A 25932-nucleotide genomic window follows, 5' to 3' on the forward strand; every position below is an offset into this window, starting at 1 on the left:
TTGAACCATGGGGCTCCCTTTACCGTTCTATTTATCTTTTGATTTCCTTCAGGTGCTATTTGGTCAATAGCCTGGCCAAGATTTTGCATAAGATAAAAGTATTCCTGATCAAGGTCTCCATGCGCATTGTGAGACTGTGAGTTTTTAAGAAGAGTGTCTGACAACGTTTCTGAGTTAATTTTCTTCCATTGTACTTTTTTGGATTTGAGGGGTGGAGGTTGAGGCAAAAGGCCATCAACTGGGATGTCACAGTTTATCATGTAGTGATCTGACCATATGCAGGGTATAATGTCTATTAATACTACAGCCGGGTCAGAGGTCCAAATAAGATCCAGCATGTGACCTTTGATATGTGTGGGAGTCTCTACTAATTGTTTAAGTCCAAGGGGGTCATAGTATTTTCCAACAGTCGCGTTGCCCCGTCTTTACATAAGTTATCCCAATGGACAGTAACATCTCCAGTTATAAGGACCTTTTGATAGCGTGTACAGATGTCTGAAATTATTGGGGTCAATAGGTCATTAAACAATGTAGTAGATTTTGGTGGGTGGTAGACTGTAAGGATGACAAGACAGGTGTTTCTCAGTGTAATCTTCACCCCGAGTATGTCCGCTAACTCAATTGTTTCGGCCATTAGTTTAGTAGCTTTCAAATGATTTTTAAAAAGAATAGCTACCCCGCCCTCCCGGGTATTGTCGGCACGATTATGCCAAATTGCATCATAATCAATAGGGAGAGAGGCAATAATATCAGGTTATCGCCCAGCCACGTTTCTGTGAGAGTTAGAATGTGAATGTCATTATCATGGAGAAGAGTAAAGATTTCGAGATGGTGTTTTTGTAGGGATCTGGTGTTTAGAGTAGTTAACCTCAAGCTTGGATGACACCCCGTGATGCTCCTATCAGTGGACAATATACTGGACTCTTTTAATTTAGCTAAGATGGTTGAGGGTAATATAAGAGTGTTAGAATGTAGCTGGTGTAGCTCACCCGAAGAGTATGTCAGTCGACGAGCAGGGGGGTGGGCCCTAGTGCCCGGTCGTGCGCGGACGGGCAGGACTCTGGCACGACTCCGGCGCAGGTCAGGCGCCTCCGCTGTACGCGTCCGCTGCGCGGAGGCATAGCCGTCACCTTTTAAGCGCTACTAGAGCGCGTCACCCGCCCTGCCCACACCCAATATGGCCGCCAAACCCAGGAACCAACCCTCGGCGTCGATGCTCGGCCGAGAGCGGTCCGCTGGCAAAGGGAGGGGGGAAGGGGACACAAAGCACAAGGGAGCACAAGGAAGTCTCCAAGCTTATTAAATCAAGCCTTAAAATAAAAGCAAAGTTTAAAATGCACAATATGCTAAAAGATGCACAAAGTAAGAATGGAATGGAATGGAATGAGGATTTGTAGAGCGGGTTGGCTACCCAGGGGCGTCCCAGCGCTGAAGGGAACTTTGAGCTAATCCGGAGGGGTAGGAAGAGGGAGGCTAGGGTTTGGTTTTAATCAGAGGTTTTGCTGAATAACCAGGTTTTGAGAGTTTTTCGGAAGGTGAGGAGGTTGGGTTCGGATCTGAGATTGAGAGGAAGGGAGTTCCAGATCTTGGCCAGGTTGTAGGAGAGCGAACGACCACCACATCTGGCCTTCCTGATGCGTGGTACTGAGGCGAGGTAGGAGGTCGCAGATCTGAGAGAACGAGCGGGCTGGTAGGTTTTCACAAGGGGAGAGTTAATGGGGACCTCCGGCTTCGGCCTCAGGAGGGGAAAGTTACTTCTGTCAGTATCGCTCGCACAGGCTCACTAAGCCCCTTTTAAGCGCCCCAATGTCAATTGGGTTTGTAGTTGTATTTTTCTGTCTTGTCAATGGACATTATGTTAAGGAACGACCTACGATTTGGTTAATTGATGGAACTTTGGCACCCCACTCCTCTTCACATATCATGAAAAGGGACCAGACTTTTGTTAACATCACAGCTTGGCCTGTATTAGATGGGATTGTGTGGGATGCTGTTACATTTCCATTGCCCTACAGAGGTTATAAATGTCCCCAATGTACTTCGTGTTTCAATGGGGGATGTTGTAAAACAAAACATATGCTCTGATGATTGGAATGTCCAAGCCGTAGAGGCTTTTTTTCTGATTTGAAATATTATGCTGCTTTTGATGCTGAAGATTTGTATTTGGACTCAGTAACTATGCAGACTTATTTTGCTACCAACACTATGGTAATCATTTTCTGGATAAAGCAAACTCATTTAGAAATGTGGTTAATTATACAAAATGGGAGCATTGTCCATCACTAATTGAAGGCAGCTCGAAAACTCTTTTGAAAAAGTGTACTTATTTTACTGATTTTAATCAATCTAATCCTGACGCATTTTATTTTAAGATTACTGCTAAGTCCTCTTCCAAAATTAGACTTACTACACTAAATTACTGTATTCGAAGTCCTTTATTGATTAATTGGCTGTAGGGGGCATTAAGCTGTGGAAAGATACTATTGATCTTAACCCCTTCGCTGTTAGGCCTTTTCCCCTCCTGTGCTAAGCCTTTTTTTGGCGATTTGGGGTAGTGCGCGCTTAGGCCCCTGTAACTTTTTGACCACATAAGGTATCCACACCAAATTTGCGTCCTTTTCTTCCAACATCATGTGGATTCTAAAGGTTCCCAGGGTTTGTGGATTTCCTAGGAGGTGTCCCAAAAATTAAGCAAAATACAGTGACATTTTAATTTTTTTCAGAAAAATTGGAAAAACGGGCTGCAAATGAAAGCCTCTGGGTTTTTCCCTGCAAATATTATCAAAAAAGGGTTTGTGGGGCTGAAATTTCCATGTTCTCAGCTTTTAGGGAATGGCAGTCTTTTGTCAGAGAACCAACATTTTGTACACAGTTTTGGCATTTTTCTGGGACCTAGCCTATTTTTGCTATTTTTAGAGCTTTCAACCTCCTTCCAGTTGATGGTAGAAATGAGTTTGAAAGCAATAATGGATCCTGGAATGCTATACATTTTCGAAAAGTAGACAAAATTCTGAATTCAGAAAGGGGTCATTTGTCTAAATCCATAAAGGTTTCTTTATAGAAACTAACAGTTAAATATTGGAATAATTGAATTTTGTTTTGAAAAAAACAGCCTTTTGTCTCAACGTTTTCACCTATAACTTCTTGTAATTTTGACAGCTCTTAGAAAGCAATATACTGTTACATCCGTTCGAGCTTCCTGGTTGTGGGGATATATAGGACTTGTAGTTTTACCAAGAACCCGACGAACACTGAGCCAAAAACTGAGCAGCAACTTGCAATGGTATTTTATTATTTAATGGGTACAGAGCACTTATTCTTGGAGAATGTATACATGGAAAAATCGGTATGAAAGACACCTATGTATTTCTGAATTGGGTACAAATTTTAGAGTTTAGAAACAGTATATATTTGCACATTTTAAAAACTTGGGAATACTCATACTTGCATGAGAATTATTGGTCATTTTTCAAAAATATCTTTTTTTTACACAATGTCTTTCATTGGGAAGGGAGAAATGCATGGAAACTCAATAGGTAATAACAGTTGATTTACAAATCTGAATTACCCTAAGTCTCCCGATAAAAACGGTACCTCACTTGTGTGGGTCAGCCTTGTGCCTGCGACAGAAAACGTCGCAAAATGCAACGTGGGCACACCTCAATTTTGCAGTTAAAAATTGACCCTTTTATGGCAAAGTGCCTTGCTGTAGTTTTTGCACCCTAGCTCTGCCGGCACCTAGGGAAACCTAGCAAACCTATACATTTTCGAAAACTACACACCCAGGGGAATTTAGGACGGGGTGACTCGACTGCCTCCCACCAGGTTCTGTTACCCAGAATCCCTTGCAAAGCTAAATAATTGACAAAGAAAATGATTTTTGTCATATTTCTGTGGTGGAAAGTTCTGGAATCTGCGTGGATCAACAAATTTCCACCCAACCAGCGTTTCCCCAGGTCTCCCGAACAAAATGGTACCTCACTTGCCTGGGTCTGCCTAGTGCCTGCGACAGGAAATTTGTTTGCTATTCTCCAACTTCTTTTTCGAAGAGGTAGGAGTGTTTTAAGAAAATACCTTGTCAGGACTTTTGGACAGTTGTGGTTTTACTGGTTTCCCACCCAAACTGTCTCTGCCTAATTCTTCATAGGATTTTTCAATTATTCTGGATAGTTCTTGTGGTTGGTCTGTTACATCATATTCCCTTAATTTTTGGCGGATCGCCACTGATGCTGCTTCTTCTTTAATATTAGATAATATTATTGATGAATCCTGGCTAAAGATTTTCAGTAATTTCATACCTAAATTTAGATTCTGATCCGTATTCATTTTGAATCTGTTTCGGGACAAAAGGTATTTTCCATAGACGGAACACCATGTGTATTAGTGTAGATTGCAGCGAAGACTGTACCCCAAGTGGTGCAGTCCTCCAGATGTGGTGTGACTTCCATTGGTAAACAGATTATTAAAATTCTGTGTTTCTCATGAGGGCTAGTATGAGGAAATTCTGCTTCGATTTGAGTAATTTTTCGGAGCTATCCAGAACGGAATTTGTTCACGTTTTGCGGGTAATTTACCCATGACTGCGTGTAAAGTCTGTGGTGTAATTTTTTGTGTATTCCCCTGGTGAGAGGTTTGTTGTGCAATAACTAATGGAGGTCGGACTGTGAAAGTCCACATGACATATTGGACCAATTGTCTGTAGATCTTGATGAACTCTTTGAGTTGAATAAGTAATTCTACATCTGTCATGTCTTCGATTTCAGGCTGAGATGTGTAACCTGCTAAAACCGGCCATGTTGCTCCTGGTCTACCTAGTGGACCGAGCCTGCTAATGTGATTTAAATATTTTAGGGCACCTTTAAACTAGATCTTATGCTCCTGGTATGTGAGTGGAATTTCAATATCCGTGAAGGGAATGTATTCCTCTTGTGGATCATCTTATTTGTAGAAGTGAAACAAATGTGTTTTCTGGATTTGATTCTGGGAATACTATCCATGAGTAGAATACCTCTGTCTGGTGATATTCATGTGCCTCTATCACAAAAACTGCTCTATCACCTTTTGATGTTAGGCCATGTTTTATAAGTTTTAGAGGGATGGCTCTCCTTAAATTTGGAGGAATCATTACAGCATTCTCATCGGTTTCTTGGAAACCTGTTAAGTTAAAACCTGGTATGGCGTTGTCGCCTGTATCTCCATCGGCTTCAGTGTTGTCGCCGTTTTCGGACATTATGTAATGAAAGTTGCAGAGCAAGTTTCATGGGAACAAAGATAAGGTGCACAATATTCTAGAGCACTGTATCCTTCAACGTTGAACAAACCAAAAAACTAATACATAGGATTTTCATCCTACTCAGCTATGGCGGATATTATCCCTACCCACTCCAGACATCTATTGGAGTATTTATGAGCAGGGGTTTCTGAGAGAAGCACAACTGACTTACTTCAGTATCTAGCAATAAATTAGTGCCTTACCAAAGCGTTGGGCGCCATGTAGTGTAGTTCCTATATCCCTGATAGGCTCTGCGCATTGGAATAATATATACTATAGTTTTGACAAAGGACTGAGGACAGCATGTCTCTATCGAGTACATTAAACGTAATTACTTGTGTGAACCTGCTAACTCAGAGGTCACTCGAAACTTTCTCGAATGAAAAAGAAGGGATTCGTTTCTGACAACCACATAAACATGACAACTTTGTTTCCCTTATAGTCGGAACAATATCTTCAGAGGAGTGGAAACAATAGATAACCATATCACTCAGTCAATCGTGCATGCTTCGTTTCTACAGAGTTGTTGCACAGAAATAGGGAGACAGGCGTTTCAATAAAAAGGGTTTATTGAACAGTCTTATTTCTCATGCAAGAGATATGAACTGCTACAATCGTAAGACAGAATGCGAAGTATAATGCATACAGTATTAACAGTAATATAAAATATTACTGTAATAGCACGGTCTGTAGCTATGACATATATAAAAATACATACATAAATAACACAGGCTAAAATACTCAACTGGTGCTGCTAAAATAATCCTACCCCAGTGTCCCTAACCTAAGTCTCATACAAGGGAAGAAGTAGGTGCTGTTCTAGCTATAGTTTAATTTAGTTTAGTTGTGCCTAGAATTGCCAAAGGTTTATCTAGGTTCTAATCAGCTCCATACCTTAGAATGAGAAAAGTTGGTATCTCTTTCCCGGGACTCGATCTAGGGGTGTCAGAAACTCTGGAGCTGGATTCTCTTTGAGGAAGATGACAGTGTCTGGTCAGTGCGTCAGTTGGGGAGTGACTTCATTCGGGACTTGCTGTGGCAAGCCGCGTCGTGCAAGTAGGTAGCCGAACTGCACCGTGCCTTGCCATCACAATTGAGGGTATATTTATACCTTAAAGGTGTTTAGGAATGCCAGTATTGACATAAAAGTCGGGCATAAGAACATCATGAATTATAAATGAGTTCTTGGAGAAATCAATATTCAAGCAAAGGGAAGTCCTAAAGGCTTAAGAGTCTGGTTTTCCAGGAACTTGTTGTGACGTAGATGAATGGATGTAAGTAGCCATGCCTGTATTTGGGTAGCAAGGACTATGCCTATATAAGGGCTGGATTTCTATGCCTAAATAAGGGCAATGTGAATCGGAAAATTCATATGGAATCTAAATCGATACAAAACAGTCCTTGATGTACCTGAGACCGTGAGGAGAACACAGGGCAAGACAGCAAGCTCTTGGAGTTACTCTGGCTGGAGTGGGGTTGTAGAGAGCAAGTCAGTCCTTCCTCACTGAAGAGGTAGCAGGCATCAGATCAACACAGCAGAGCACAGTTCAAAGTGACGGTCCCTCCTGGCAGCACAGCAATCAGCTTGCAGTAGTCCAACACGGCAAAACAATGGCAAAGTGGCAGTCCCACCTGGCATTATCTCTCTATCTCTGTCATCTCACTCTCTTAGTCAGTCGCTCTCTGTCAGTCAGTCTCTCTCTGTCTGTCTCTCTCCCTCTGTCAGTCAGTCTCTCTCTCCCTCAGTCAGTCACTCTCACTCAGTCAGTTTGTCTGTCTCTCTCTCTCTCTCTCTCTCTGTTAGTCAGTCAGACAGTTTCTCCGTCAGTCAGTCTCAGCCCTGGTCCGTGTAGGTAACAGCGGTGGGGCGATGTAAAGGGGGATTTCGAGGGACGATACAGAAAGAAAATTATTTATTTAATTTACCCTCTGCATCAGCCCTCGAAAAACCCCTTCACATCGCCCCACTGCTGTTACCTGCACGGACCGCAGCTGGTCAGTCTCTCTCTCTCCATCAGTCAGTCTCTCTCTCTGTCAGTCAGTCTCTCTCTGTCAGTCTCTCTCTGTCAGTCAGTCTCTATCAGTCAGTCAGTCTCTCTCTCTCTCAGTCAGTCTCTCTCTCTCTCTCTCTCTGTCTCTCTCTCTCTCTCTCTCTCTCTCTGTCAGTCTCTCTGTCAGTCTCTCTCTCTCTTTGTCAGTCTCTCTCTCTCTATGTCAGTCAGTCTCTCTCTGTCAGTCAGTCTGTCAGTCAGTCTCTCTCTGTCTGTCAGTCAATCAGTCTCTCCCTTAGTGAGTCTCTCTCAGTCAGTCTCAGCCAGTCAGTATCTCCCCCTTGAGTCTCTCTCTCTCTCTCTCTCTCTCTCTCTGTCAGTCTCTCTCTCTCTGTCAGTCTCTCTCTCTCTGAGAGTCTCTCTCTCTGTCACTCGGTCTTCTCTGTCAGTCTCTCTCTCTTCATGTCTCTCTCAGCCCATCTCTTAATCAGTCTCTCTCTCCCTCAGTCAGTCAGTCAGTCTCTCTCTCACTCTCTTTAAGTTAGTCAGTCAGTCTCTCTCTCAGTCTCTCTCTCTCTGTCAGTGAGTCTCTCTCTCTCTCAGTCAGTCAGTCTCTCTCTTAGTCAGTCTCTCTCGGTCAGTCAGTCTCTCTGTCTCTATCAGTCAGTCTCTCTCTCTCTACTATCTTTCTCTCTCCACTCTCTCTCCCTCTCTCCTATCTCTCTCTCTCTCTCCCTCTCTCTCTCTCTCTCTCTCTCTCTCTCTCTCTCTCTCTCTCACTCCGGCCATGGGTACATTACCTGCAAGGTCCTCCGGCCACCAAGGAAGGCCTGTCTGGCCACTGGCGGCCCGGGGGCCCTACTAGGAATACCACGGGTCCAGAGGGAATGTACAAAGCCCAGCTGTTACCCTGACCCAGAGGATAATTCAGAGACAGGCAAAGGCACAACATGGTTAAAGTAAGAAATGGACAACTTTCTAAAAGTGGCATTTTCAGACCTGCAATTTAAAAATCTACTTTACTAAAAGGTGTGTTTTTAAATTGATAGCCCAGAGACACCAAACTCCAATTTTTTATCTGCTCCTAATGGGAAATTACATTTCAAAGATTTTTTAAGGCAATCCCAATGTTAACCCATGGATGAGATAGGCCCTGTGGTGGTGAAAAACAAATGTTGCAATTTTTCACTACCAGGACATATAAAACTCAAATCTGCATGTGCTACCTTAGAAATACACTGCACATTCCCTGTGGTGCTGCCTAGGGCCTATCTTAGGGGTGACTTGCATGTAATAAATGGGAAGGTTTGGGCCTGGCAAGTAAGTAGGTTCACTTGCTAGGTCGAAATGGCAGTTTTTAAACTGCACACAAAGGCTTTGCAAAGGCAGACCTAAGCCATGTTTGAAGGACTACTGAGGTGGTAGCACAATTAGTGCCGCAAGGCCCACTAGTGGTATTTAATTTAGAAGATCCGGAACATCTAGTGCATTTCACTACAGACTTATAAGTAATATAAATGTGCCAACTGTGGATAAGCCAAAGTTATCATGTTTAGAGTACAGAGCACATGCCCTTTAGCAATGGTTAGCAGTGGTATTATGTCCAAAATCCTAAAGCCAACAAAAAAGAGGTTAGAAGAAAGGGGGGAGGAAGGCACAAAGTTTGGGGATGGCCCTGCAGGGAGGGCCGTGTCCAACATATACCTAAACAGAAAACAAGAGAAAAGGGAGGCAGCAGGTGTGCGTTCCACATGCGGATGCCAAAAAACCCAAAAACGTACCTTCCACTTCACACTTTTCATAATTTAGGGATGAGTAAAACTAGATGAATAGAGAGCTCAAGAGGGAGAATAAGCAAAAAGATGCTGCTGAATAAAAGTAGGAACCAACCCATACAAGGTGTTGTTAAAAATACTAATCATCTTGAAGGCAATGAGAGCTAGGTTAGGTAGCCAGTGAAGGCATTCTAAAGAGAGGAATTCTTCGAAAATCCTGCAGGGTTAAAGGGACAATTCAGGCTGAATGATTGTCAAACAAATTAAGTTTGCTCAGCAGATAATATTTAATCCATAAATAGATACCGTTACAATGAAAAACCCTGAATCTAATCAGTGTAGACACTAAGGATTGAAAGGTGATGAAGTATAGTGTGTTTTTTCTTTTCACGTGGAGGTGACAGACAATACTTTTGTATACCAAGGATACTTGCTTGATCCTTTGCAACAAGTCATCAATGTGTATTTCAAGACTTTTTTCCCAATCAAGATCGCAAACCGCAGGGGCAACAGAAAAAATGAAAAGAAAAGAGGTCAAGATATATAAATACAAGAGTGAGAGTCACCACCATTAACCATTATCTCAGTCTTATCATGTAGGTTTTTAATATTAGCCAGCATTGGTCAATCCATTTCCTGACATCAGAAAAGCAGTACTAACTTGAGCAGTCATTGCTGTGATGAGCACTTTGTTTAAACAGTAATTGTGTATCGTCAGCAAAGGTTAATAACTGAAGTCAATGATAATACACAATGGTAGTCAGAGATCTAACATACATATCCAATAGGTAAGGAGAAAGAGATGTCGCCTGAGGCACTTTAAAAAGAGAACTAGCAACAGAAATAAAAGGGCCTAGAGGTACTTTGAATACTTCCAGAGAGAAATTAGGAAAACCACTTTGCAACTATCCCTCCGATGTCAGTACTGCAACGTTCTGGCAGGTGTAGGTTACAGTCTACAGTGTCAAATGCTGAGGACAGATCTAGTAAGATCAGGGCATTGAGACTACTGACATCAGACACCAACATAAGATAATTTAGTATTGAAATAGGACAGTTCCATATCTTATGTTAGGGCAGAAAACAGCTAATGCATACTCCAGAGTGATTCAAAGAAACAGCAAAGCTTCTTTGCACACAGGATTCAATCATTTGAGCATTGACCGTCAAAGGAGGGATAATGTAAAAGTTAAATTTGGTAAAAGAGTCCCAGCCCTGCTTTGGCTCACAGTGCCCTTTATAAAAACCATGGAGGCTGTGCCCACAGTGAGAAACAGACTGAAAAATACTGAGTGGAGGATTAGCAAGAGCACATTGTAGTAAAGACACTAGATAAAAAGTATATGTAGTGTTCCTACAGTTGTGGGTAGACTAAACAAGCAACGCAAATTCTAACCAATGAAAGAGAGAATCCTGTCTAGAATAAAGGACAGGGTAAGTAGTAGCAGGTGAAAATTCTCTGGCAATACGCTATTTAATTTTTAACATTTTAGAAATGTAAAACTGCTAATTTGTTGACTAATGATTACTGCGGGGAAGCAGGCTACACGGCTGGTGAGACCAACTCAGGAACAATTTTAATTTTTAAATTACAAATATCTTTTTGTCTGTTCGAAGTTGTTAAAATTCTAGATGAATAATTATACCATTGGTTGTTTTTTTAGTGCAACCCTGTTAGACCTGACAGCCTTAGGGCGTTCTTCGCCCAACTTTTTGCCTGCCCCCCTCCAATTTTCTTACCACGTTTTTCCTGGCTTCAGAACTCTGTACACTTCAACACTGCTAACCAGTGCGAAAGTGCTCTTGCTCTCTCTCCTAAACATGGTAATCGGTGGGACATGTCCAAGATGGCAGACAGTCAAGACACTCCTTTCAGACTCTCCGTGTCACCGCCACTATAGCAGTATCTTACAGCCTCCCATCCCCCTTTTCAGTGTTCCTGCTGGGTTAGCCTACTGCCCAGGCAACAAGGGCCGACCAAGTGTCAGACCGACAGCCGGAGTTATCACCCCAACAGCTGGACCGTGCCGTGCAGGGCCCTGCTGGCCTGTGCAGTGACGGAGCTGTGGGCCTGGTGTTCTGGGGATATCAACCTCCCCCCCCCCACACCCCCACCCCCCGAGCACAAGATTCCAGACGAAGACTGCTGCAGAGATCTCCAAGTGATGAAGACGGAATTGCCAGCGGACCTAAGAGAGGTCCGTCGGGACATGGAGGCAGTCGGAGACAAAGTAGTCGCATTGGAGGACTGAGAAACGTCCAGGGAGGAGGAGATACAATGGCTCCAACAGGAAGTCCTCCGTCACAAAGAGCAACACCTGGATCTTCTCCAGGCACACAACGAGGATCTGGAAAATCGCTCCCGCAGAAATAATGTTTGAATCCGGGGGTGCCTGCGCAGGCAGAGGGGACAGACCTCCGGAGGCCCGTCTCCACATTTTTCCATTAGATCCGAAGCACCTCAGAAGAATTGTCAATACAGTTGATCGTGTGCATAGAGTGGGGAAGCACAGATCTTAAAGCACCTTGATTGGGAATAGGCAGAATACGCCCTCGTAAGGCTTAAGCACAAATTTTACATAAGCGGAGACTGAAGCAGTCGAATGCTGGCCCATTGACTACGAAGCAAGACGCTGGCAGGAGAAGTTGGTCCAGTCCGCACTAGCAAAGGAACTGAAGTTTATTCCGACTCGCAGATACCTGAAGCCTTTAAAAAATTCAACTGAGACCTATACACCGGCCTTGATGCGCCAGCTGGAAATGCTGCGGCATATCTAGAAAATATTCCACTGACAGGCCTCCCCCAGATATCACGGCTGACTTGAATCAGCCCATACGTCTCGACGAGGTCATCACGGCTATACCCCATCTTAAATCTTCAAAGGCCCCGGGCCCGGTCAGCTTTCAACCCTTATTATTGAAGACACTTAGTCAAGAACTAGTCCCCCTCCTGACCCGAATGTTTAACTCCTTGATACCAGGCTCTCTTACTGACACCTTGTTGGAAGCCTCCATGTTGGTGATACCTAAGTCGCAGAAAGACCCCAAGAACTGTGGGGCCTATAAGCCAATTTCCTTACTTAACATGGATGCTATGTTATTTGAAAGGATATTAGCTGCATGGCTGAATCTCATTATGGTGGGACTGATAGATCCTGACCAATCGGGCTTAATCCCGACCCGCCAATGCGGGGACAACACTAAACACCTCTTGAATCTCAAGGACTTTATCCAGAGGTCCCGGTGAGAGGCCACTTTCATCTCCATCGATGCAGAGAAAGTGTTTGATCGTGTTCACTGGCTGTATTTGTTTACAACTCTCGCTGATTTGGAATAAGATGGTTATAAATAAGGGGGTTACCCAATTGTAGTCACTGGGACCTGGGTTCAGTAGGTACTAGGAGGAAGGGGTCCCAGTGTGAACAAGGAACAAATAATACAATTCAATGAATTAATCAAAAACAATTATTTTGATCCGCAAAGTTTTATTCACTGTGGGATCCAGTGTTATGAATACACGTAGCAAACAATCAACAGTATTGGTGGTCATACAGTGCCCCAGGGGGGAGAAGGGAAGTGCTAGTGGAGAGGTAAGGGAAGTGGTGAGATTGTGTGACAGTTAAATCAATCTTTTAATGAACTTTTCATGCTATAATTGGTATAGCAACAGCTGCCATGAGAAATGGCGTCATTATTTTTAGAAAGGCATACAACACAAGGTACAGTGTATATACAAAATATTGGCGTGAGGTTGCCGCAATCGGAAAAACAGTCGACGTTTCGACCCTCTGATAATGCAGGAAAAGTTAACCTTGCTGCGGGGTCTTCATCAGGGCTGCCCTCGTACGGAGCTCCCTGATTAAATCTAACCTAACGAACTTTGGATCAATTCCCCACGATGTCTTAATGTACCGAGCACCTACTGAGTGCATGACGCAGCTATCGGTGCAGCTTTACTACCGTCGTTGCCCTAATTAATCATAGACCACACGGAGGACTCCTTACCCTGTGGTTCCCTGCCCCTCCCCCTGGTCCTGATGAAGACCCCGCAGCAAGGTTAACTTTTCCTGCATTATCAGAGGGTCGAAACGTCGACTGTTTGTACTATCTTTCCTAAGCTGATTACGCTGCCTGCCATTAGTTGTAGGCAGAAAGATGTGTCATTGAAATTGCAGACTCCAATAAATAAAACTGTTCCACAAATATCAGTGCACAATGAGTCTAGTGTGACTTCGTGTTTTGAGTAGACAGGCTTGTTATGCTTGGCTTCCAGGGTCAAACTTTCCTTCAAATGCATTGCCTGTAACTGTCCACAACTTGCACTACTGCTGTTTTTTAAAAAATATCTTTCAGATTATCAACTGAACCCGACAGTGGGACCGCTACTGAGGATCGCACCAATCCCGTTATCCCCAATGTTCTTGTGTTAGAGGCAAAAGCTGTATGTATGTGATGTGCACACAGTTTATGCACCCACTGCCAAGATGTTCTTCCCTGCACATGTGAACTTATGTGTACTATAAAAAGAAGATTTGAAAATACAAATTGAATTGCTAATATATTTTGACTTTCCTACTTTACAAACCTAATTTGGTACAGCAGTTATTTGTTGTTTGGAATCTTTCATATTAAACATACAATAAAAATAGTTGCTACTATTCAATAACGTTTTTAACACCATATTCTAGTTTAAGGATACATCAAAAGAGATCATGTCAGTTATAACACATTTTATTGTTTGCCAATTGTGGTATAACTTTGTTAGAAAACACTTACTTTTTCATTTTTCTTCCTGTCTCCTTGTGTATTTGTTAATTTGCTATAAAGTAAAAAAAAGAAAATAAATACTTTTACCCATCAAATACCCACCCATTAATTTTATTTTGCTATCGATTTATAGTATAAATTCAAGGTCAAAGTCACAAGGATCAAAGCACAGTCCATATTTTAGCTTGCTCAAAGACCAAGCATTTGCAATGCAATAGGTCTCGCATTATTTAAGTTTGAGCTATTAGTACTGTAAATGGCAATGTTTTTATTTATGAGCTATTTTAATTTTCTTTGCATAAAAAGGTACATACAAAATATGTGTTGTAGAAAAGTCATTTATGCAGTATTTAAATTTTCTTTGCATAAAAAAGTACATATACAATATTTCTTGTAGAAAAGTTAAACATTTTAATGATGTGTCCAAATAATTTTTATATGTACATTCGATTTGCAAACGGATGGGGTGGGGGGGGGGTCTGAAAACTGAAGGAGGGCCTCGGGCAGTTTATCTGCATAAAGCCCTGCATGTCTAAGTCTGAAGTCTGTGTGTATGTGTGTGTGTGTGTGTGTGTGACTGGGGGGGGGTTGCCTGTCTGGGTGCCTGCGTGTCTGTGTAAGTGTAAGTGCGTGTGCGCGTGTGTGTGCATGCATGCGCGTTAGGCTGACTTGCTGGGAGTATGGGAGGGAAGTACACGGCGCAGGACGGAACATGCGTGTTCGTGCACCCAAATCTGCCTTTAAAAGCTCGTGACAGATTCTTGTCCTCATTCCCCCGTGTCCGATAACTATAAGTCTCCGACCCTGGACGCATCCTTCGGATGCGAATTCCAGGGCGAGACCTAAAAAGAGGTCCTATACCAGTTGCAAGTACAACTCCATGCTAGGAGGTGCCAGTACTGTTGTATTAAGGTTATACAAGAAAAAAACAAATATTATTGTAAGCATATGGCAGCCACGTTTAGACGCTGGTTTCCAAAATCCAGGCCTTTAGGGCTTCGGCTGAAGGATGGGGCCTGTATTTTTGGGCCAACTGTAGTTTCCAGGGCTAGATATGTCAGCATTTCAGAACACTACAAATCTAGAGTGAAGGGACAGACTCCACAGATCTTTCCAAGATTCCTTAAATACTGTTAACGGTAACATAGACTACGCCTGTGATTAAAACAGCCTTGCAATACACACTAGAATCAAATATTGATCTTCCTTAAGGTGCTGGGAACAGGCTCAAAGTGCAACCCACACAGACAAATGTAATGAAGACTGCTCCACTCCCCCAGCACTCCCTCAGACTCGAGCATAAACAAGTAGCTGGCATTCACATCTTTGTTTCCATAAACCAGCTGGCAGTTAAGGCTCTTGCGCTGAAAATTAAAACTGCAACCGAGACAAAATTGATAAGTGTTTTACAAGTAGCAGCTCAAAGTCTAGGCCAAAATGTATACAAAGGAGAGTGGATGCAGCAAAGTAAACAAGTAAATGTTCTGGCTGGACAAAATCAAACTTGATCAGGCTGGCACAAAATCATTCCCCTACGCTTTCAGACTGTACAGGATGTGCACGGTCTGGTCTTTAATCAAGTCATGCTTGCTCCAATAAACTCTGCAGCACGCTACATAAAACATTAAGGTCCTTGAGAAGAAACGGAACCAGCTGCAAAGCGCTCTCTATTGTAAAGATAAATCACGAAAGCAGGCAAAACAAGCAAACCCACTAAGTCACTACAATTACTTCAAAAACTGTATGTGTGATAGTGCTCGAATAGCCTAAGCCAACTAAGAATCGTTAAAGGCACTAGATCTAGATCAGGGAAACTGGTGCAGTAGTATGTTTTATTTATTTGTTACATGCTTATGCCTGAAGTTAAAAAAGAAAGTGTGCCTGTCTGAACACGGTGCGTGCTGCAGTCCGCCGCCGGCCTGCGACCAGGAAGTCAGGCAGGCCGGGCGGGACAACCGGAAACAGGAAGTAGGAGGGCGGGAGCCTACCCCGCCTCCCACGGAAGAGCTGCGATTGTTTGGAGCACCGGAGCAGGCAGGAGCCTACCCTGCGCCCTGGTGCCGAAGAAGGGAGGAAGAGTCCTGCTGCCGGTGAGAGACGCTGCACCAAGGAAGCCGGTGAGTCGGGCTTCGCCTTGTTGCTGGGCTGCGAGGGCGGGGGGCATGTGTGTGGGCTGCGAGGGCGGGGGGCATGTGTGTGCGCGCGCGGCGGCGGGCTGTGTATGTGTCTTGGAGTCTGTGTGTGTGTGTGACGGGGGGGGGGGGGGGGGTTGCCTGTCTGGGTGCCTGCGTGCCTGTGTAAGTGCGTGTGCGTGTGCATGCATGCGCATTAGGCTGACTTGCTGGGAGTATGGGAGGGAAGTGCACGGCGCGGCGCAGGACGGAACGTGCGCGTTCGGCACCCAAATCTGCCTTCAAAGCTCGTGACAGTTTCTTGTCCTCCATTCCCCCGTGTCCGATAGCTATAAGTCTCCGACCCTGGACGCATCCTTCGGATGCGAATTCCAGGGCGAGACCTAAAAAACCATCATGTTACATAATCAAATGTGGTGGGACACAAATCTTACAACTATGTTTCTACTCCATAATAAGCATTTATCGATAATGAACAAAAAAAGGGTAACTATTGGCAAATGAAGATGCAAAAAAGCAATACAGAAAGACAGAGGAAGGAAGGATTGAAAGAAATAACAGAAAACAAAATCACGCGCATAGTTTGAAGAAAGCAGAGGTAACTGCTCATTTTAATTCTGATCACTTATTTCCTGATACATAACCTTTTATGTATTTCTTTTTAGGTCCAACCAACTGTTGTTGAAGATCTTTTGTGGACAATACCAATACTTACAGTGAGTTTTCGTTCAGCCCGCTGCTTACCATTGATAGGCTTTGTTGTCAATCTGTTTTACATGCATATTATTTGATGGATTTATTTTGTGCTCATGTGTTTGTTCCTCCTTTAGAGCACTGCTTCTTTACCATACTTTTAATAAATAACCTGTGTCCATCCATGGCTCTACAACAAACAACTACTATTTAATTGTTTTTATTGCTCAATCACTGCCTTTTAGCCTGATCTTGTGAGTCGGTGGCAGCAGAAAGAGCTCACATAGGTAGGATGGGACAGCTCAAGGAGGATATGCCAAACTCACAACTTGACAAAGTCATACATTGGTGGGCACCTCATCCCGCCATCCCTATTATCCTGTTAACTGATCCAACTTGGTTGCTGTGCAATGCCTGTGTTACAATAGCATGCGGAGGATTCAATTGGAACCGCCGCTCCTGCCCAAATATCCAGGAGCGACCACGATGGACTTAAAATCTTCCACCAATCATCACTCAGATCTTGCCTTGTAGAAATCTTGTGTTTTCATTCTGCAAGATTAAATGCCGATTTCCTAGCTGTGTGCTTGAGTACCAGAACGTATTTTCTTTTAACTTGCACTTCTTTTCTATTACAACTGCTACCTTCCCCTGTCCCCCCTTCCCCGCTCAGGCTTCTGATCAGGCCAGAGGGGTTTGAAAGAGCAGGCCTGGGCAAAGCGAGCGCTACCTAGCTCGCAGCGCCGCTATGGCAGTTGCACCGGTTCCCGGGGGGTGTTTGGGGAGTAGGGTTTTGCGCGTCATCTGATGACTCGGCACTCCCCACCCCCTAACGAACATCCAATGAGGGCATCGCCAAGGCAGTGAACCGTAAGCACTTTAGTACTTCCGGTTCACACGAACTACGAACGTTGGGGTAGTCAGGTTTAGACCGGCCTCCCCTATGCCCCCCCTTTAAAAGGGGTTAGCGGGAGCAGGAACAGTCTCTTGTTCCTCTCGCTGAACCGAGAACAGCACCCAGGCCATCAGGGCCCCCTTCATTTGTTTCTTTTATTCCCCTACAGGCTGGTGGTGTTTGTGATCGCAGAGATTTTGCAGCGCTCAGGACGTGCAGAAGTCCTTCGGCAGCCTTGATCAGGGAGAATTGCGGCGGAGTTTTGCAGGAAGTTCATGGTGCTGTCTTGCCCTGCTGTTCGAGAGGTGTTCTCTCTTGGCTATATTTTGGCGCCTTTCTTACAGTGAAGCCTTGGGGGGTTCGAGGAGACCGGACAGGAGGATGATCAGGGGCAGTGCTTGGAGCGGAACTTTGTTAAGTATACGCACGCCGGCTGCATTCCGTGCCTCAAGTTTTGTTTAGTGGTCTGAGCTATCTGCTGGGGTTTCGAGTGGCGGCAGCTAGCTCAGGTGGTGAGCGGGGAGGCACAGAGGGAATTTTTTGTTTGAAGCACGGACAGCGTGTGAGGTGAACATGTGGAGCAGGCGGAGCGCGCCTCAGTTGTATGCATGCCAGCTGTTTACCGGTGCGAGGGAGCACCAAAAATGGGAGGTTTTTTGAGGGCATTTTTGGTCTGCCTGTGTTTATTTATTCAACAGCCTGGGTGCAGTGGCAGGAAGCAGCCGTGGGCGTAATTTTTAGCCTGAAGCTGTTAATGTGTATTTCAATTTAAATATTTGCACACAATGGTAAAAAGGCATTAAGTGGCGTCATAGGGCGCTTGTCCTTGAACACGCTAGGGTGCTTACAGGCACTGCATCAGAACGGGTATCAGTGTGGCCCGGTACTGGTCATTTGTTTCTTTTTTATTTTTCAAGCGCATCTCGTGGGAGTACGGCCTTGACAGGTCTCATTCGCCATTAGCGGACGACCAATTGGGTTGATCATCACGGCAACACTGTCCATGGGGATTGTTCTTTGACGGCAGCACCAGCAGACCTGCACTTTCATCGCTTCTGGGAGTCACGTGGGTTGGAGTTCCTCACTTGACCCACTGGACTAGCTGGTGGGCGTTGCTCTGGTTGCGTGGGTGCTGTGGTCGGCTGGTGGCTGCTACTACTGTCAGGTAAGGATTCTGGAAGTGTCACAGACTGGTGGGCACAGGTGTATTTGTGCCATCCCCAGGGGTCATAGTTAGACGTAATGGCCCCTAAGTTGAGACGTAATGAGAAAAGGTCCCGCACAGATGTTATGTTGGAGGCCCTGATGCAACAAGTGCAGGTTATGGGGCAGGCTTTGACACGATTGCAGGAGATGTTTGATGGTCCTGAGGGTGAAAGGAGGCCCAGGCGTCCTATAGTACCTCCTAGAGCATACTCCCCGCTTGTGGCTAAAATACGTTAGTCCAAGACGGGTGGTAACAGGTCAAGGGGTGTCATGGGAACAGCCCCATAGGAGGTTATACCCCAGCCTGCCGTTCCCACGCCAGGCCTGCTGGGCAACGAGGAAGCCCCTACCTGATTAATTGAATTACCATCAGGAGACCAGCCACAGGCTCCAGCGGTCCCTCCAGTGGAAGGTACAGGGGTGGCTACGCCGGTCCAGCAAGAAATCTTGGCCAACATGGCAGCGGTATTGCCATGGCTTGAGACAGTGGGGAAATGGTCCACAGCAGAAGGGGCATCTGGCAGCGGGGACGATGCCATTGAGAAGGCAAGACAAATAATGCCTCCGAGGTGGAAGGCAAAGTCAAATGGGGAGCCGGCAGTACCAGCGGGAGGGTCAACCCCAGCAGTACTGGCAAGAAGAGCAAAGCCTGTGGGCGCAATGCCAGTAATTGGTGGTGGAGGTCCAGTGGCTGTATGCACAGCAGAGGTTCCAGAAGCACAGAAGGCGGCTGACACAGCAGCAGCAGCAGGTATAACAAAACACTGCCACCGCTAGGTGTGGGGGAACTGGGTTCATCTGAACAGTTGGGGCGGCATTTGTCGCAAGAAACAAAGGAAAAAATATGGAAGGGGGCATATGTTAAAAACAATTCACTGTTTGCATACGAGGCAGAAAGGGAGGAGGCTAAGAAAAAAGAAGGAGTGGATGCTCCCCAGGGAGTGGGCGAATGTGGCCTTGAAATACAGAGCGGAAGAAAACCTGGCTAATTGGGTGCAGGGTTTTACCATTTACACGGCAATCATGCTAGAACGTTTCCCAGACGTGGGGTCAGACATGGCGTGTTACCAGAACAGGATAACGGTAGCTCAGGCCTCTCAGGTGGGTGACGGGTGGAAGGAGTACGATAAGGAATTTAGAAGGGCAAAGGCGCAGGATAAAACTTTAAGATGGAATCAGATGCTTGTTTATTCATTTTAGACACTTGGTGCAGGGCCAATCTGATAGCTTCTGGGGGCAGGTGCCGGACAATGTTAGGTTTCAGCCCTTTCGCGCAGGCCCCTCCGGAAATGCGGGGGGGCACCTCAGGGAGGATAGGGAGCGCAGGGAAAAGAGGCCTGTGTTTTGATTTCAATAGGCAGACCTGTATAGAGACCCTGGCACGTGTCCGTCCAAGCATAACTGCGGCTTCTGTGGTAACGCATCACACCCCGAGGCTAAGTGCTTCAAGAAGTCCAGGGAGAAAGGGGACAGAATGCAGAATTGAGGGAATATCACTTGAAATGACCAGATCCCCCATAAAGATCAGCGCCATGATCCCTTGGTTAAACATTTATAACTGCCCAAAAGCTACACAAACGATCAGGGAAGGGTTTCTGTCAGGTTTCAGGATCCCAGTGCAGAGTTACAAGGGGGTGGCACATTGCAGGAATCAACTTTCCGTCCGGGCCAATGGTAATATAGCAGCAGCAAAAATTGAGATGGAAGTAAGACTGGGTAGGGTAGCAGGCCCATTTGAAGATGTCCCAATGGAAGATCTTGTTTGGTCACCACTGGGAGTGGTTCCCAAAAAGGTACAGGGTGAATTCCGCTTAATACATAATCTTTCAGCACCAAGGGGGAATTCTGTGAATGAAGCGATGTAGTGTGAAATATGCATCTTTTGACCAAGCAGTTGACATGCTGAAACATCTGGTTCAGGGAGCATTGTTAGCGAAGTGCGACATTGAGTCAGCTTTCCGATTGTTGCCAGTGCAACCTCAGGACTTTCATTTTCTGGGTTTCCAATTTCAGGGAGCGTGCTATGTGGACAAATGTATGTCAATGGGTTATTCAGCATCTGGTGCCTATTTTGAGAAGTTTAGCTCCTTTTTGGAGTGGGTTTTCAGGCTGGACACAGGTCTCCAATGGGTGTTACATTACCTCAATGACTTTCTCTTCTTGGGGGCATCAAGATCAGTGGAGTGCAGAACAGCATTAACAAAGTTCTGCGCCCTCATGCAGAAGTTTGGTGTGCCATTGGCACCCGGTAAGACAGTGGGCCCTCTCACAAAGATAGAATTCCTGGGGATTGAGTTGGATTCTGCCCAAGGGGTGTCTAGGTTGCCAGCGGAAAAAGTAAATGATTTTAGGGCAGCTTTACAGCACTGCTTAACTAAAGAAAAAGTGACTGCATCAGTTACAGCAAGTAGTGGGTCAGTTGAATTTTGCACTGCGCATAATCCTGATGGCAAGCCCATTTTCCTGCACCATTGTGCAGGCTATGTCCAAGGCTCAGAGAGAAGCACCATCACATTAGACTATCCAGCGAGGTCAAGCCAGACATGCTCATTTGGAAGGCATTTCTGCATGATTTTAATGGTAGGGTTGTGTGGCCTAGCCCGCCCAGGTCTAGTCCCAAGTTGGGACTGATAACCGATGCAGCAGGTAGCAAGGGTTTCGGTGCCATTTTGGGGTCCAAATTGGTCGCACAGTGTTGGCCGGGGTGGTGGAGAGACTCTGGGCTCACGTGTAACATAAGCTTACTTGAGCTCTTCACCATACTGGTAGCACTGGCTGTTTGGCCCAAACAATTGAGAGACTGGTCTGTGATATTCTGGACAAATAACATGGCCGTGGTGGATTGCATTAATAATCAAACAGCAAAGTGTTAAAAGAGATTGTGTTGAGGTGTATGAGATTGAATTTACTTTTTAGAGCCAAACACGTGCCGGGTATATTAAATCATGCTGCTGATGCATTGTCTCGTTTTAAAATTCAGGCATTCAGGTCACACCACCCAGAGGCAGCGGGACACCAAACACCTTTCGCATAACTACTTTGGCAGCTTGGTGCCCCCAGTTATCGGACCTAGTGGCAGCTAGCCTAGCTGCCACGAGGGAGACCAGGAGGACCAGAAGAGCGTATGAAGGGGCGTTTTGGTTTTTGTCAGTTCTTAGGAGACAGTTGGGAGCAAAAATGGCACGACTCAGGTTCAGTGGTCGCTTATCTTGGTTTTTTGAGGGATAAAGGGGGCGCAGTGCGGGGACTAGGCGGCACGTTACGGTTATCTCTTTTTTGCTAAAGCAAAAAGAGATGGTGAACCAACAAGGAGTTTTACAGTGTGCCAGGCTTTAAAGGGCTGGCAACACTTGCAAGGGGCGCAGCCTGACGGAAGGAGACCCATATGGTTGGACACATTAGCTAAGTTGTTGGTAGGCTTGCAGCAGGTTTGTAGCTCACCAGGGGAGGTTACTCTGTTTCAAGCGGCATTCTGCCTAGAATTTTATGGTGCTTTCAGGGTAGTAGAATTGGTACCAAGGAACAAAAGGACTGGCAGGGGGGCTTACAGGTGGAACATGTTAAAATAAACGGTGACTTCCTGTTGATCTCCGTGCACAGGTCCAAGACTGATCAGGGAGGAAGTGGTGAGAGCATAATGCTTCACAGGGCTAGGGGTAATGTATGTTGCCCCGTTACCAGTCTGGAGACATTTATGGCACAGCGGATGTCGGTCACAGCAGGGCCACTTCTGGTACATAAGGATGGGTCACCCCTCACTATCTTTGGCCATGCAAGTCGCTGGCTTAGATTCAGCTAACTTTGGGACCCACTATTTTAGAATTGGGGCGGCCACGACGGCAGTGGCCATGGGTATTAGGGAGGAGCACATCAAGGGGATAGGCAGGTGGTACTCTAACTGCTACAAGCGCCACGAGCGGCTACACATGCTTGTGCCCCACCCCACCTTTTTGGGTTCCGTTTCAGGTTTATTGCAATTTCTTCTTTCTGTGACTAAGAGGGTAGCTCGCGGTTATACTCGGTTACATAGTGATATATGTAGTAGTGTATGTTTTAGCCTGTCAGTAGGGCGGTGCACTGACGATTGCTCTATTTCATGTTTGCTTGCAGTTTCTTCATTCTGTGACTCTGGGGGAAAGTCTGCCTCAGTCCACCTTCACGATAGGAAGACGTCACCTTATCACTCAGAAGAACGGCGATTAACGGTCCAGGAACAAACGGCTCAGGTTATGGCCCAAGTTCACTCTTGGGCCCTGGAACAGCAGGAAATCTGGGTCATTGGCCACTCATATGTCTGTTGTTTAAAAACTTTCTTTTCAGGGGCCCACGAGGTCTGGGTGCGTAAGTTGGGAGCAAAAATTGTGTTTCATGGGCAGGGTGGAATGTGCATAGGGCAATTTAGGGACCTGGTGAACTGCGCTTTAAAAGAAAGTAAGGGACCACCAGCAATCTGGATCCTGCACTTAGGGGGTAACGACTTGGCTCGCCTGGGACGAATGGTGCTAGTAGAGGAGCTGCTCAGTGAGGTGTGGTGGTTGACAAAGAAGTGCCCCGAGGCTGTAATTGTCTGGTCTCACATGATCCCAAGGTTCCAATGGAGTGGGGGTGAGTCAGTGCGGGCTCAGTAAAGAGGATCAACAAAAGTTTGATAAACGGTTGAGGACCCCGATACTGAAGTCAATAGGATATGGGTACATCCGGGAGATCAGTTCTTTTTGTGAACGGGAAGCACTTTAGTTCTTCCGATTCACACAAACAACGAACGTTGGGGTAGGCAGGTTTAGACCAGCTTGCCCTATACCCCCCCTTTAAACGGGGGCAACGGGGGCAGCAGGAGCAGGAACAGTCTCTTGTTCCTCTCGATGCACCGCGAACGGCACCCGGGCCACCAGCGGCCCTTCATTTGTTTCCTGACCCTTCATCCCCTAGGGCAGGCTGTTTGGAACGTGCATTACAGTATTAGTGGTTTTTGGAGACAAAGTAAATTGTGATGAGTTTGGTCAATTTGAAATACAAGTGTAATTATATGATGCTTTTCAGTTACAGGTAATTTTATGGAAATGTGTTGTGTAATGTGTAATAAAGATGTAGTACAATAACATGGTAATATGTAAGAAACGTGTCTTTAAAATGTTGTGGTAATTTAGCATGGCATGCATATTATTAGGTCTTTGTTGCAAGAATTTGTCATATTTTAGTAGTGTGTCCTTGGTCAGCGGTAAGTTCATGAGTGGTAAGCATAGTCTTCGGCCCTTAGCGGCCAGGACTATGCAACTCTAGGGGCAGTGACAGCCAGTTAGTAGGCTGATGGGGTGCGGGGCCAGGGGAGTCACTCCTTCCAGTAGGCCTGTGGCCACCCTCACACATGCATGCGCATCAGGGCGCAGGTATGTTGAACTGCTGCCCCCGTTATGGAGTTTAAGGCTCAGGGCATAGGGGGGACCCGGAGGAAAGTATCCGTCCGATAAGCTGTGCCATCTAAGCAAGCTTGCTCCGGTGGAGTAGTATTGTTTAACGGGATCTAGGGCTGCTCATCATTGAACTTGCCGTAGGCTCTAGAGGGGACATGCAGAAAGTAAAGTATATACATTGTTAGATTACGTTAGGAACGGAGTTGTATTAGAGCATGTTAAGGTTAGACAAGTTACATCATGTATCTATCAATGTATCTGGACTTTCTGCGTAAAGTGTACAAAATGTAAAATAATAATCAATGTTTTTATATGTAATAAATACGGCCAGTGGATCAATCCCCTTAATCCAAAACAGTGTGGTTTGAAATGCTTGCCTTGGGGAAGGCAAGGAGCACCCATCCAACCAAGGGCATACTGGGGGTTTCTACTGTAAAAGGGGACTTAGGCAGTACCAGGCCATATTGCCCACCCCCAACAACAAAACTGATTAGAGGCTCTTTTGTTTTACCGCAGATTAATGGGAGGGAACTTATAAAACCTCAAGTATCCAGGTGAAACAACGCCCCACCTCTGGATGATGCTTTTATGTGACTCTGATTCTTGTGACACAAAGAGGGAATGTTTGTATTGAAGAGAGAAGAGTGCAGCTACTTCGCAGAACTGACCTTACCAAAAGAGCATGCAGGAATGTACATCTGCATGTGCCTACTATCCATTTGAGATTGTTTTTGGTTTGGGGTTTATTTTACTTCCTGGCATCCGATCCATAAGGTGGACGTCCAATCTTTAGCCCCACCACAAAGCAGCAGCTGCTGTGTGCTGCTCCAGTATCCTTACATTGTGACAATCCCCAGTGGGCGGAGCGGGAGACTCCCCAATGATGTAATTGCATCAGTGACGTGGTCACGTCACTGGCAGGATGGCAGGCTGGCACCCAGGAAAAACCTTTCTGGTTTTATTGTGGCATGGAAGAGGGTTTAAAAATGTCCCATTCTCAGCGCTCCCAGGGAATTGTGCTACAAGGAGGTTTTGTTTGAAAACAGGTACTCAGCTTTTAAACAATACCTTCTTTTTTCTGCAAAGTGCCATGCGTTCACAGTAGGATGTGATCGACTGGCAATTCCGCTAAAAATTGATAGGGGAGTGGCCTCTTGGGCAAGGACTTAAGCTCGATCCACAATCCCATATTCTGTCAGTTTATCTGCCCCCTTGAGGGACTGATGGGAGGAATTACCACCAATCTGCGCCCCCCGGGAAAAAATGGACTAAAGCGGAAGGGAAGCCAATTTAGTGACCAGCAGCATATTACTGAGTTTTCATCAGCTAACCTTTATGTTGCCTTCATAATGCAATCAACTTAGCAAAATAGGGGTGTGGCCATAACAGTGAACATGGTGGTAATTTAATCTGGGGTCTCCGCTATTGGCACCTCCAAAATCGCCATTAATGCCTCAAAAAGGACACCATCTGCTGCCCTAGGAACACAACCTGGGTAGCCTAATGATGGACAGAATGTAGAACAATGTCATACATTCACCCCAGTACAAGGATCTGGGCCTAAATCCATCGTTTTTTTGCACTCCACACCACCCTGGGTTAGACACTGGCTATATGCAAATCAGCTCTGACCCTGTGCCTCATGGGAACAGTCCAGTCCCTACATTTTGTCCATCAACTGTGTTTTTTGCAATTTTCACCCCGAGTGGGCTGGGTATGCTCAGACGTGAGCCCCAGGCTCTCCACACCACTGGAGTCAAGCTATCCAGGCTGAATGAAGGCTGATAGCC

At 45.4% G+C, this 25932-nt stretch overlaps 1 protein-coding gene across 1 annotated transcript in view; it reads right to left on the minus strand.

The window, feature by feature from the left end:
* Nucleotides 1-25932, minus strand: part of DCDC2C (doublecortin domain containing 2C) — a 903210-nt gene that overhangs the window by 189520 nt on the left and 687758 nt on the right. Inside the window, 1 exon segment of the mRNA XM_086925637.1 lies at nt 13796-13857. Coding sequence (XP_086781763.1) covers nt 13796-13857 — 62 coding nt within the window.

This window comes from Lissotriton vulgaris, chromosome 6 (genome assembly GCF_964263255.1).
Source record: "Lissotriton vulgaris chromosome 6, aLisVul1.2, whole genome shotgun sequence".
Taxonomy (NCBI): Eukaryota; Metazoa; Chordata; class Amphibia; order Caudata; family Salamandridae; genus Lissotriton; species Lissotriton vulgaris.